Here is an 11,784-nt window from a genome sequence, read left to right as displayed (position 1 = left end):
GCGGGCGTAGCGAAGGGGGAAGGGGGGCTGCGGCCGGGGCGTTGCCACGCAGGGTTCCTGCCATAGCAACCGCTTCCTCCTCCGGGCACAGCAGCCGTGACGTCGGCAGCGTTTCCGCCCGGCTCGCGCCCTCGCCACTTCCCTTCCTGCTGCCGGAGCCCGCGCCGCGCCCAGCATCCGAAGGGAGCAGCTGCCGCCGCACCGCGCTCCGTCGCTAGCCGCGCCTCGCCGACACCATGGTAGGGAGCCGGGCGCCGGTGGGGCGCTGGGGACGGGCGGGGAGGGGGGGGCGGCGCGGGCTGCTACCTTCCACCCCTCTCCCCCATTCCCTTCATCCCTGGGGGAGGGGGCGGCTGGTACCACTGCATCCCGGCCTGCGCCCCTCGCGCACAGCGGCCGGGCGGTGCTGCGCCCCCCGCCCGGCCCGCTCCGCCCGCCCCTGAACGCCAGGCGAGAGCTGCACCCCTCTCCGCACGCGCCGCCCCGAGGCGGTGGAACATTCCACCCCCCCTTTTTGAGGCGATGGAATCGTCCGCGTCCCTCCGTCCTCCCCCGCGCGAAAAGATGGTGTGCTCCGCGCCGCACGCGGGCGCCAGGTGCGGCCGCGTCCATTTGGTGGTGACTGGGGGAGCTGAGGAGAGTGAGCGAGGCGGGAAGAGCCGGGGGGGGAGGGACGGCGGGCTCCGCCGCGGGGCGATGCGCGGCCCCTCCCCGTGCCGCAGGGCGCGGCCGCGCGGGGGTGGGGGCGGGGCGGCCTGGGGGGAGGGGCGGTGGCGCTCTCCCTTCCCTTCCCCCCACGTGGGGCTGCGCGGTGGGCGGGGGTGCGGGGAGCTTCCGCTGGGGGCCGGGACCGCGAGGGGAATCGGGCCGCGGCCGCATCCGCCCGGGCGCTCCGGAGCCATCTTCTCTGAAGCCGTGGGGCTTCGGGCCTGGCCTAGAAACCGGCGGCGCGCGGGCGATGACTCGTCTGCGCCGCGGTGCGCGGGAGGGCGGTGCTGGTTGCAGGCGCCCCTGCGCTGACCGCCGTTAGTATGCGGCGATCAGAGGTGCTAAACCTTCCGTTGCGATGCCGCCCTTAATCAGGCCCGGCTGGAGTCAGCAATCCTCGTAGCAAACAAAAGGGTGAAGCCGAATCGACAGAAGGGAAAATGCTGGTCGTGACAAATGCATCTTTACAGCGACCGTTCAAAGGAACTTGAAATGTGAGGGCTCTTACCGCAGGCGCTGGAGGGATTTTTTGTTTGTGCGGTTCCAAGATACAATGCTGGAAGCTGAGAAACAGTAAAAGTGTATTGAATGTACACAGTGACTTGCTTGTTTTCGTTGGCTTTTCAAAAAAAAAAAAAAAAAAAAAGCAAAGGCTTCCTTTAATAAATGGGTGGAATAGACCCGACAGCCATTATGCTTCGGTATAGTCCATTTTCTGCAGTTCTGCAATTGGATTGCCTACACTACAAGTTTGCATCTTTATTTAACTCTGACTACTGAGACTGACAAATTCACTTGAATTAGCTCATGCAGTTTTAGCTGCTGTCCTATTTTGGCTTGAGTCACACACAAACACTTGTCTGGCAACAAACATTTGTGTGTTCTAACATACTTTACTAGTCTGTTGCCATTAGTAGAGGGATTACATATTTAAGCCTACATACAGCAAACTTAGTCTTCACAGAATCAGCTGACAAGATGTACTACTAATCTCTTCCCCCCCCCCCCCCAAAAAAAAAAAAAAAAGCATCTCTTCAGGACTCATCTGCAGCATGGAACATAGCTAATGGAAGCTGCAGATGAAGCTGCTAAAAGTCTGACAAGACTCGCAGCTCTCGTTTGAAATAGGCTAGTCTGAACAAGCTAGCTACTGCCTCTGCAGTACGCAAACGTAGTTTAGAATGACTATTCAATGTGTCAGGCTTCATCTTGCTTCAGAACTAGACAATTCCTCAGTCAGTCAAAACTATTATTTTTTTCAGTCATCCCCTTTTTGGAACAGGGTCTGGGGTTTTTTTGTTTTTGTTGTGATTTTTTTTTTAAGATGCCTTCCATTAGTAGCATATAAACTTGCTTGTAGGCAGAGTGCAGGCCTTCTGGCAAAGTACAATGATAACTGCAGGAGTGCATAATTAAGACCCAAAAGAGCATTGGATGTTCTGTTTTTATGTGTCAAATAACTAAACCTTATGGCAAAATTTCTTTGCTACTGGATTAAATGATTCCATGGCCTTTGGAAAACTGTGCAAATTATTTTTCTTGATTGTTAGTCACTACCATTCCCAAATCTGTGTAATTGCTAGGTACATATGCCTCATATACAAGATTACAGCCTCCTGACAATTGGTAGTGTGGGTGTCTCTGGCATGTTCCCACTTGCCCTGTCAGAATGTCACTATCAAGAAGCTCCTACAGGAAGCAAGGGCTGACCTCAGATCTCATGCTGCAGAGACCACGAACAGCCAGAACTTGCATCTAAAGCTGCTCTGAGCCTTCACTTGCCCATCCGTTCTATATTTGCAGCTATCTCCAAGAAGAGGATACCTTGGTAACAACCCTTTAGGATGCCTAGAGAAGGCCTTCAAAGGCTATTTTTAAGGATGAGCTTTGGGTTGCCTTAGGTGTCTGGAGGACCAGAAGGAAATTCTTACTGACACTTGCGATCTTAATAGCTCCTTTCTGTGCTGAATGTGTTTCTAAGAAGCTTTGTGTTCCCGTAAGAGTTCTGTTGCATACCAGCTTGCACCCGTATCACTTTTTAAATGTTTCAACATAGGAATGGCTACTGCTCAAAGCTTCTGCCCTGCTACTAGCCAGCATGCTTCCTGTTTTTTCAAAAGTGCTACTGAGATTGCTCTTCTTTGTGGGTATTGAGTATGTTACCTACCTTAATAATCATCAGGAATGAACTTGAGAGCTGAGAGAAGATGTTGTTTTCCTATTTGGCTGAAAGCTGAGGAAGTACCTCCAGGAATTCAGAAGAGATTTTTCTGTTTTTTTGTAATTGTTTTCTTCCTCATCTGTTCTTGTCTAGTTGATAATTTTTTTCTTTTTTCCTTTTTTTGGCAGGAAAAAAAAAAGCTGAATAGACTTCTGATTCCCCCCCCCGCCCCCAAAAAAATAAAAGAGACCAAATAATGCAAAATAAAACACTTCAGTCCAGCTGGCAAGATCTTCCTACAAGTGATATGCAAATAACTCTGTACTTTTTGCTGTTTTATGGTGTGTAAATAATGGCCTCTTACACAACAGGCAGTAAAAAGGCAGTTATGTTTCCTTTCATGCTTCAGATCTGAATCAAAACTTGGGCCTTTTTCACCAGCATAGACTGCCTGGTATAAAAGTGGGTGTCTGAACTATCCAGCTGTAGGTAGCAGAGGAAATATGCCTACTGGGACTTAGGGGATCAGTGGTGTTGCTGAAGTGGTGCTGGCCTTTGGGTTGAAGTCAAATTAGTCGCTCTGTGTTGCCTCCTTCCCTACTCAATAAAGTCTGAGTGGTGATATAAATTGGGTTCTCTTGAGTGCTCTGGTACAGATGGAAAGCAAAGTAATATTGAAGATCCTTAGATTTTTAACCCCCTACATTTTCAGTCAAGTTGTAGGCCATTGCACATTTTAGCTGTAACCTTTTCGGAGGCCTAATTTGGTATGATCTTCTCTCTGTTAGCTACAGCCAGACTATATGATCCTCCCTACCCTCCAGCTGCTCTCGGAGCTGACTTGGCTTAGTTCTTCCTTCAAGATCTCAGTGCTAGTGGTGTCCCCGGATATTGCATAGCAACATAAGGGACCGCTTTGGTAAGAGTACTGTCCCAGAACAGTTGCATGGTAATGGTTTTAACTGAAAAAATGTTTGTCACAGAGGTGTCCTATGACACATCACTGAGCCAGATGGAAATGCCATGTGGTTACACAAACAGTTCTGGCAGCACGGGCAGGGGATGGTGGCAGCATTTTGAAAAGAGATGGAGAGGAGGGTATGCCAGGCCTGGGGGCAATGTGGTATTTGTTCACAAAACTGAGAACCAAGTATATGCTAGTAATTTGACTAGCAAACAATTAAACCAGGAACACTTGAGGAATATATTCTTGGTGTCAAATTCTGAAAAAATTAATCATGTTTTTCCAAGAAGCAAAAGTTTATTCTTCAGAGGCTGTAGATGGTCCACACCAGTACATATGATGTGTGCATGTATGGTTCCTAAACAAAACAAGTAAAAAAACTGGTTCTTGAAAATGTTTCTGTAGATAACAGATGTCACTGTGGAGGGCTTTTAGGCTGTGATTATAAGGAAGAGGATCTACACTGTAAAATTGTCAATATTTAAAGACAAATTCAGTCCTTTGAACTTGTCTTGAGACAAACGAAGTCATTCATTTAAAACTTTCTTGGCTGTCTTACAGAGAGAACAAAGACTTTTTTTTTCTTTTTTTGCCAAGATAGCTTAAATAGTCAGGGAAAATACGGAGTTCGCAGCGCTTCCTAACAAAACACAAGGCCAATCTCACCGTGTCAAAGTCGCATTGGAATGCAGGCTTGCTACAAATCCAGTCTATCAGGCATCTGTCATGCTTCTTGGTTTTGAACTTTCTTTCTATATGTAGGGAGCTTTTTTTTTTCTTTTTCTTTTTCTTTTTTTTTTTGGAAAAAGTTTGGGTTATTCTGCAGTCTTTCCCTTCCTTTATATCACTCAAAGGTCCCATTTAGATTAAATTTCAGTTTTAGAGTAGTCGGTGACGAGGGCAAGATATTGGAAGCTGTTAATGGAGACAGCTGGAGACAGCTACTGCAGTTGGAAGACTGCTAGCCAGAAAGCTCTCTCTCTGCATTATGGGATTAGGGATGGCATTCTGCTCTCACAAGGCTTCTGCATTGCTTTGCCCTTAAGGCAGGAACATCATAGCTTTGTGAAAGGAATAAGAAGTGCTATGTTACTGCAGTGCATGCTGACAAGGCATTTAATGCAATCCTTATCTCATGTGCCTATAGCAGTCCATATGAAAATACAAAGCAGACACTGGTACAAGGGATCCAGAAAAACTTACAGCTCCATACAGCCCACAAGATACGCTGCCTTTGCAATGGTTGCAGGTAGCTTTGGGGAAGAATTGATCTTTATTGCAGAACTCCCTGAGAGCAGACCTACAGGTCTCCCTGAATATGTCCTACTACCTCTTCCTTTTTCCATTTGCTAATTAGGTGGCTTGCCTCCTTGCTGCTTTCTTGTTTCAGTTAGTTTAACAGGCACCTTGGTTAAGATCCCGAAGAGCTACAGAAACAGGTTGGCTACCTGAATGTAGCCAGTTCTTTGCAGCTGTATCCTGAGAACAATTTAAGCTCACATTATCTGTGTTGCAGGGTCAGTCTGCCCCTGCATCAAAATGTAATCAACTTTTGGTCTTGTATCCTTTGAGTACATGCAACATACACTGCTCAATGAACAGCCACCCATATATGTAGACCAGATTTGGATAACTGCTTTAATACTAAACATGGAACAGAACCAAGCTAGCTCTGCCTTAGCCATGCAGTGTTCAAGCCAAAATACACAAGATGATGATGAATGTGCTGTATTGAATCTTCCTAGCAGAACAATATTGGGCCCCCCCAAAAAAACGCAGACTAACAAATAAACATTTATTCTATCATTACTGGCAGAGTGGAGATGTCTCACTAGATATTCTTCTGGACAAATCGGCAGAGTCATGGTTAAAATGTGGACTGAAAACATGTACTTTTAAGTGTAGCATTGCTCCTTATTCCAGCACTCTTAACAGTCATCCTGTTGCTGCCCTAGGCAGAATGATTGCAACCAAATTACAACAAAACCTGCCTAGGGTTTGTTTTTTTTCCTTTTTTAAGAATGTTTACAAAGCCATCCTAGCTGGTACAACCTACTTGGAGGCTTGGAGAGGGAGCCCTGAAGTTACAGAAGTGTATCCTCTTTTTGGAAGCAATTAGTTACATTGCGAGTGCAAGTTAAAAGTGTTAAAAATCTAGAGCAGTAGATTTCAGACATATTTCATTTTTAGGTTCATTTCAGTCCATATTGTGACACAGCTATAGGGTTTTCTCAGAAAACAGACGTGCATTGTCCCTAGCAATATAATAGCTGCTGGTATCAGCCTGTGTAATAAATTCAGGGGCTGTACAGCAGCTGTGAAAAGGAGTAGCATTGGCCAGTAACAGCCTCTTGCTTTAAAAAATAAAAACTGTGTTTTGACTGTTCCTTCTGCTTCTGGTCGATCCCAGTTATCTGCTGCAGATTAACAGTGAATTTGAGTTTCCAGACTGAGTACTCTCAACATTTTTGGAATTTGAATCAACTTGCCAGCAGTGTTCAATTTCTTTATAAGGAAACAAGTTGTCTCCCAACCTGGAGATGTGTTTCTGGCTCTGCAAGAACATGAGCATATGCTTCTGGCTGCACAGTTTGCATCAACTTGCAGCTCCATTGCTGCTGCTTCCTTCTGACTCTCTGCTAAGTCTTAACCTCTTCTAAGTAAGAGAAGTAAATTGTTGATAACAGGAATTGGTGCAGAGGAGTTAGTTGTGATTGTGGAGCAAAGATCAAGAATTGATAAAGGCAGAGCTAGGTGGCATTAACTACTTTCTTAGGATTACTAGACTCCTCATTCCCCAGATAGTTCAGTCTTTCTAATGATTTTCTGTTTGAAATCTTAAGCTTCTTGCAAATCTATATGATGGCATATAGATAGATACAGATAGATGTATGCAGGCATGATGGTATCTGTTGTCAGCTACTGAGATGTCATTAGCTAAAGGACAAACCTCAGAGAGAAAGAGCTGTCCTGCATTCACTTGTGGATTTGTCCTTAGTGAATGATGCAATACCTTTAGTCACTCCACTCTTTGCTTTATTAGGGCAACCTTATATATTTAGAGTCTTCCTAAAGAGCTTTTAACCTACACCAACTGCAGGAGTTCAGAGACTGGAGGGAAGAAATCTTTATTCCTCATTAGCCCTCAATCACATCGTGGCAAAGTACAGTCCCTCTGTATGGAAGAGGTGAACATGGGAATGAGTCACTTTGCATGATGTTTGCACTTTTACTTGAATTTATCCTGGAATAAGCTTTCTCCACTTACTTTCCTTGCCTTATTGAAGATGTGCAGAAGGATGGCTGCCTGCCAAACAGCTGAGGCACAGTGACTTATTCCCTGTTCTGTGTGTATGCTTCTACCCCAAAGTAAATGCAGAGGAATTCTAGGTAGATTATCCTTAATAGACAAGCCATGCATTGTAAACCTCGAGGGAGGCCCTTTTGTATTTGAGTAAACCTTTAAAGAGCACTGCTGTCCACACTGGAAAAAAGCTTGTCTCAGATTCACTACTGTATGAGATTGACATCTAAATCTCCCAAGTGCTGCTTGTGCAAAATCAGGGCAGACTCCGTGATAATAGATTTTGCTGTCTGTGTCTGCACATGCCAGCTATGTGCTTGGAACAACCCTGGACATGCCTTCATTGGGTTAGCAAAACTATGCCAGCTACTGGAAGCTACAGAAGGAGAGCTGTTCATAGGAGGAAAAAAAAAAAAAAAAAGAATCTGGGCTTATCTGAGGTCCTGTATCATAATAGTGCATGGTAGGCATTGGTCGAGGCTTTAAAAAATACATTAAGTAGTTCTCCAAGTCAGTAGGCACCAAGGCACCTGAAAAGTTAGCACTAAGCAGTTCACCTTCACCACTGACTTCCCTGGTTCTACAGCTGAACTGTGCTGTTTCTTTAAAACATTTGCACTCCAAACAAGGGATAATGTCCCAGACAAATGAATTTGAAGATGTTTTGGGGCTGGCCTTAGAGGAAAGCTAAATGAAGAACAACCTTTAGTCTGTCTTTCAGTTGGTATCTCTCACACTGGCTTTACCTGACTGTTTAGTCATGCTGACGGTGCTTATAACAGTGACGTGTGACCATTTACACAGAGGGAGGAGGGTGGCTTTTCTTCTGAGATACGAATTGCCATATCTGAAGATAATGTCATTTGAATCTGGAAGACCCAAAAGCAGTAGGGGGAAGAAGCAGAGAAAGAAGTCTCACTGTTTATGCTGCATGCAGCATTTTGAACAGATACAGATGACTGTTGGACAGGTTTCAGTTTGCTTTCTACTGTCTAGGCATGTTGTTCTTCTAGCATTCTCTGCTTGTCAGTGTGGTTCCCATATTTGCAGCATTCCTCTGCATACACAGCTGCATTTAAGCTCTCAAGCTTTGCTGCACTCTGAGAATAAAACTCAGGTACAAGTGCCTCTACCCTGCCACCTCTATTTTCTTTCAACCTTCTCAAAAAAGCAGCAGACTGAAAGTACAGTTCAACCTCTTGTCATTCTTGCTAGGTCTTGTCCTGTTTAATCTGTGCAGTTGCTTTTAAGATTAGATCTGTAATGCTGCATCTGCACCTCCTATTGGTGCTAACACAGGAGTGTGCCACTAAGTAATTTCGCCTCAGACTTCCAAAGGGGAGAAAAAAAAAAAAGCAAATTCTAAAAAAGAGCAACTTCTAAAGACTGGCTTGCTCACAGCTAAACGCTGTGTATCCCAATACCCCATTACATCACTTTTGATCTCTAAATCAAATAAATGCGACAAGCATGGAATTTGGCCATGCTTTATGTAATATTCCAAAATCTGATTGCAAGCATGCTAGAAATGAATAGGAAACTTTGTACAGAAGTGATCCTTGTAGACTTAACAAATATCTAGCCATCCTGAATTGGGTAACAAAATTAAGCTGTTGCAATGCCAAAGGATCTGCCACAACTGGATCTTCAGGGCTGGGGGGTATGTATGTAAAACTACCACCAAATAGTGTTCCAGCATAAGCAGGATTGTGCCTTCTTCAGAATCATTTTGGTTTGGCAGCTGGCTGGGGCCAGCTTCAGGACTCCAGATTCTTAACTTAGCCTGCAGTAGGAGGGCATGTAGTCTTTTCTGATTTGATAGTCACGCCATTGGTAACTATTGCCAATGTCACTTGTCTTCTAGCCTCAGATTTAAGGCAGGCAGTACAGTAGTGCAGTTGTGAAAGTTTGCAGTGGCAGCCCTAAAGGTCTTTGCTATTTTGTCTCTGCAGGCATCTGGAGTACAAGTTGCTGATGAGGTATGCCGTATCTTCTACGATATGAAAGTGCGGAAGTGCTCCACACCTGAGGAAATTAAGAAGAGGAAGAAGGCTGTCATCTTCTGCCTCAGTCCAGACAAAAAGTGCATTATTGTGGAAGAAGGCAAAGAGATTCTAGTGGGAGATGTCGGTGTGACAGTTACCGACCCTTTCAAGCACTTTGTGCAGATGCTTCCCGAGAAGGATTGCCGTTATGCCTTGTATGATGCAAGCTTTGAGACCAAGGAATCCAAAAAAGAAGAGCTGATGTTTTTCTTGTGGTAAGCCATATTACCAACTTACTCATTTCTAGCATGAAGTCCAAGGATTGTAGGTGAGGTCTATAAGCGTTTGTATTGCCCAGGTCTGCAAGATGGCAGAAACAGTCAGTGATCATGACAGCTTGATGCTTGTATTCTGAGTTGAAGCCAGGAGACATTTCACTTGCTCATCGTAGGATACTGCTTCTGTGTATGCTAGTGTCATTAATTGCTCTTGCTTTGGTGTACCCCACTAGGGCACCAGAACAGGCACCTCTCAAAAGTAAGATGATCTACGCAAGCTCCAAGGATGCAATCAAAAAGAAGTTTCAAGGTATGTAATACAGCTAATGCTTCTAGCTGTGCCATGTGCCTTAGAATGCTTAAATAGTAAAGCTTAACTGTTGGCTGATTGGCTTTTTTTAAAAAAGAAAAGATGCCACTAACAGATGAGAACTTCACAGCTGAAACGCTCTGTGACAGGGCTAAAATAAGCTCCCCACTATACGGTTTGACTGAATTTTACAGGCAGTAGAACTGTGCGCAGACCTTTGTCTTAGGACAAGAGCAGGCTTTGCAGTGTGTGAAACCACAACTGTACAGTACAGAGCAGCATGTCTGTACCATACAGCTTAGAAACTATTACATTCCTAACACTGAACTGGATTTTGTTAAGAGCTGCTTCTGTGACAGAGGACTTTCAGCCCTTCAGCTGTTGAAATACAGAATCTTGTAAACTCACTATGGTATAGTATTTAAGTCAACTTGATTTATAGATGCAGTTCTGATTACTCACTGCAATATAGATTGTACCTCCCAATGTAGAAGCAAAGCTCCCTGTTAATCAAGGAGCTGCAGCATTAAGAAATTTCATTCTAAATAAATCATTAGGATGGCTCATAGCCAGATAGTATTGACCCCTTCAGTTCCTTTGGGCTTGCACTAGTGCAAAGTTTTGAAGTGGCAGAAAGACAAAAGCAGAGTGCAGCAGCACCAGACAGCCTTCACAAGACAACTCACCAATGAATTGGAACTAGTCAGGGATACTGTTGTGTGCTGCACATGTGGAAGGTGGAAAAAAATCCTGTGCTTTTTCTGCTTTTCTCCACATAAGGCAAGGTTGGGTTGAGTCCCCCCACTTCAAAACTGTTAATTTGTTATAACAGCAAAGTCTTTCTAGTCTCTACACACAGAGTTCCCCCTTTCATCCTTTCACCCATCTTTCCAGAGACAGGAACCAAGTCAGCCATTTTATTGCTTGTATTTAGCTCCCTCAACTGCCATATCTAGAGTGGGACTAGAAATGAGATAGGTTCACTCACAAGGTAGCCTGGAATAAAAAGGCTCAAAATCTGAGTGTTGATCTAGTGGAAACTTTATTCTTGATAATTTTGCATTGATATTTTGTGCATTTGGTGTGCAGTCAGACATCTCCTGTGACATATCAAAGAAAAAGAATATCCATATTCTTTAGGTCTTATGAGATAAGGTAGAACTTGCTTGCTTAAATGACCAGACTGCCTGTTCTAATATTACTACCAAGTGTGTTTTTTTGATTGATTGCTAGCATGTTGAAATACTGCATTATTGAGTGTATTGCCTCTTATTTTAGGCATAAAGCATGAATGCCAAGCAAATGGGCCAGAGGACCTCAACCGAGCTTGTATTGCCGAGAAGCTAGGAGGCTCCCTAGTCGTAGCTTTTGAAGGAAGTCCTGTGTAGATGTCATACAGTGCCACAACTCTACAAGCATTCCATGTTTTAATATATCAGTTATGTAAAGCAACCATTCTAGGCAAGGGTTTCACTAACTGTAGGGAAGTTGTCTTGTAGAATAAAGTAGATTTTGGAGATGTAGCTTGTATGTACAAATAACCCTAAATAAATCAAGTCTAAGGATTTATCTTGGTGTATTAATATTTGCATTGGTTGTCCAGCCCAATACTGTCCCTGATGGATTAACACTAAAGGTCTCCAAAAATTTTGGTCCAGTGTTGCATTATGATACGGGATGAAAGGGTGGGTGAGAGCAATCTGGTTCCTATCCTTTTCGTTCTAAATTGTAACAAAAAAAACTCACTGTTTTTGAGGCTACTGGCCAAACTGCCAAACTCAGAAATCTTCCCCTGTAACTGTTTAAAATAAAACTTAAAACCTGTAGTTGAAGTTATGTTAAAGCAGCCTGTTGGCACCAAAACTGGGTTAAATACTTAGCGCTTGTGGTTGCAGAGCAGTACTAATACAGGTTAATCATGAAGTTAAAATAAAGATACAAATAGGCACACTTTTCTGGAGAAATAGTCCTAATCCACTGTCTCATAAATGTCATTGTGCTGTAGTAATATCTAAAAATACACTTGTTCTACGGGTGCAATTTTCTTACTATGAAGTGTCTTGAGGTCCCTTCC

General features: G+C 44.2%; 1 protein-coding gene across 1 annotated transcript; it reads left to right on the top strand.

Moving 5' to 3' along the window:
- Window positions 1–90: 90 nt before the first annotated feature.
- DSTN (destrin, actin depolymerizing factor) lies at window positions 91–11,279 on the top strand. The gene is made up of 4 exons (XM_026104196.2): window positions 91–239; window positions 9,090–9,397; window positions 9,634–9,710; window positions 10,989–11,279. Exons 1-4 carry the CDS (start codon window positions 237–239, stop codon window positions 11,096–11,098), a joined length of 498 nt encoding a protein of 165 aa, XP_025959981.1. The 5' UTR covers window positions 91–236; the 3' UTR covers window positions 11,099–11,279.
- The last annotated feature ends 505 nt before the right edge of the window (window positions 11,280–11,784 follow it).

The sequence above is a fragment of the Dromaius novaehollandiae genome, chromosome 3 (genome assembly GCF_036370855.1).
Source record: "Dromaius novaehollandiae isolate bDroNov1 chromosome 3, bDroNov1.hap1, whole genome shotgun sequence".
Lineage (NCBI taxonomy): Eukaryota > Metazoa > Chordata > Aves > Casuariiformes > Dromaiidae > Dromaius > Dromaius novaehollandiae.
The sequence above is the reverse complement of the archived record's forward strand: the minus strand, read 5'-3'. Positions and strand labels throughout refer to the sequence as shown.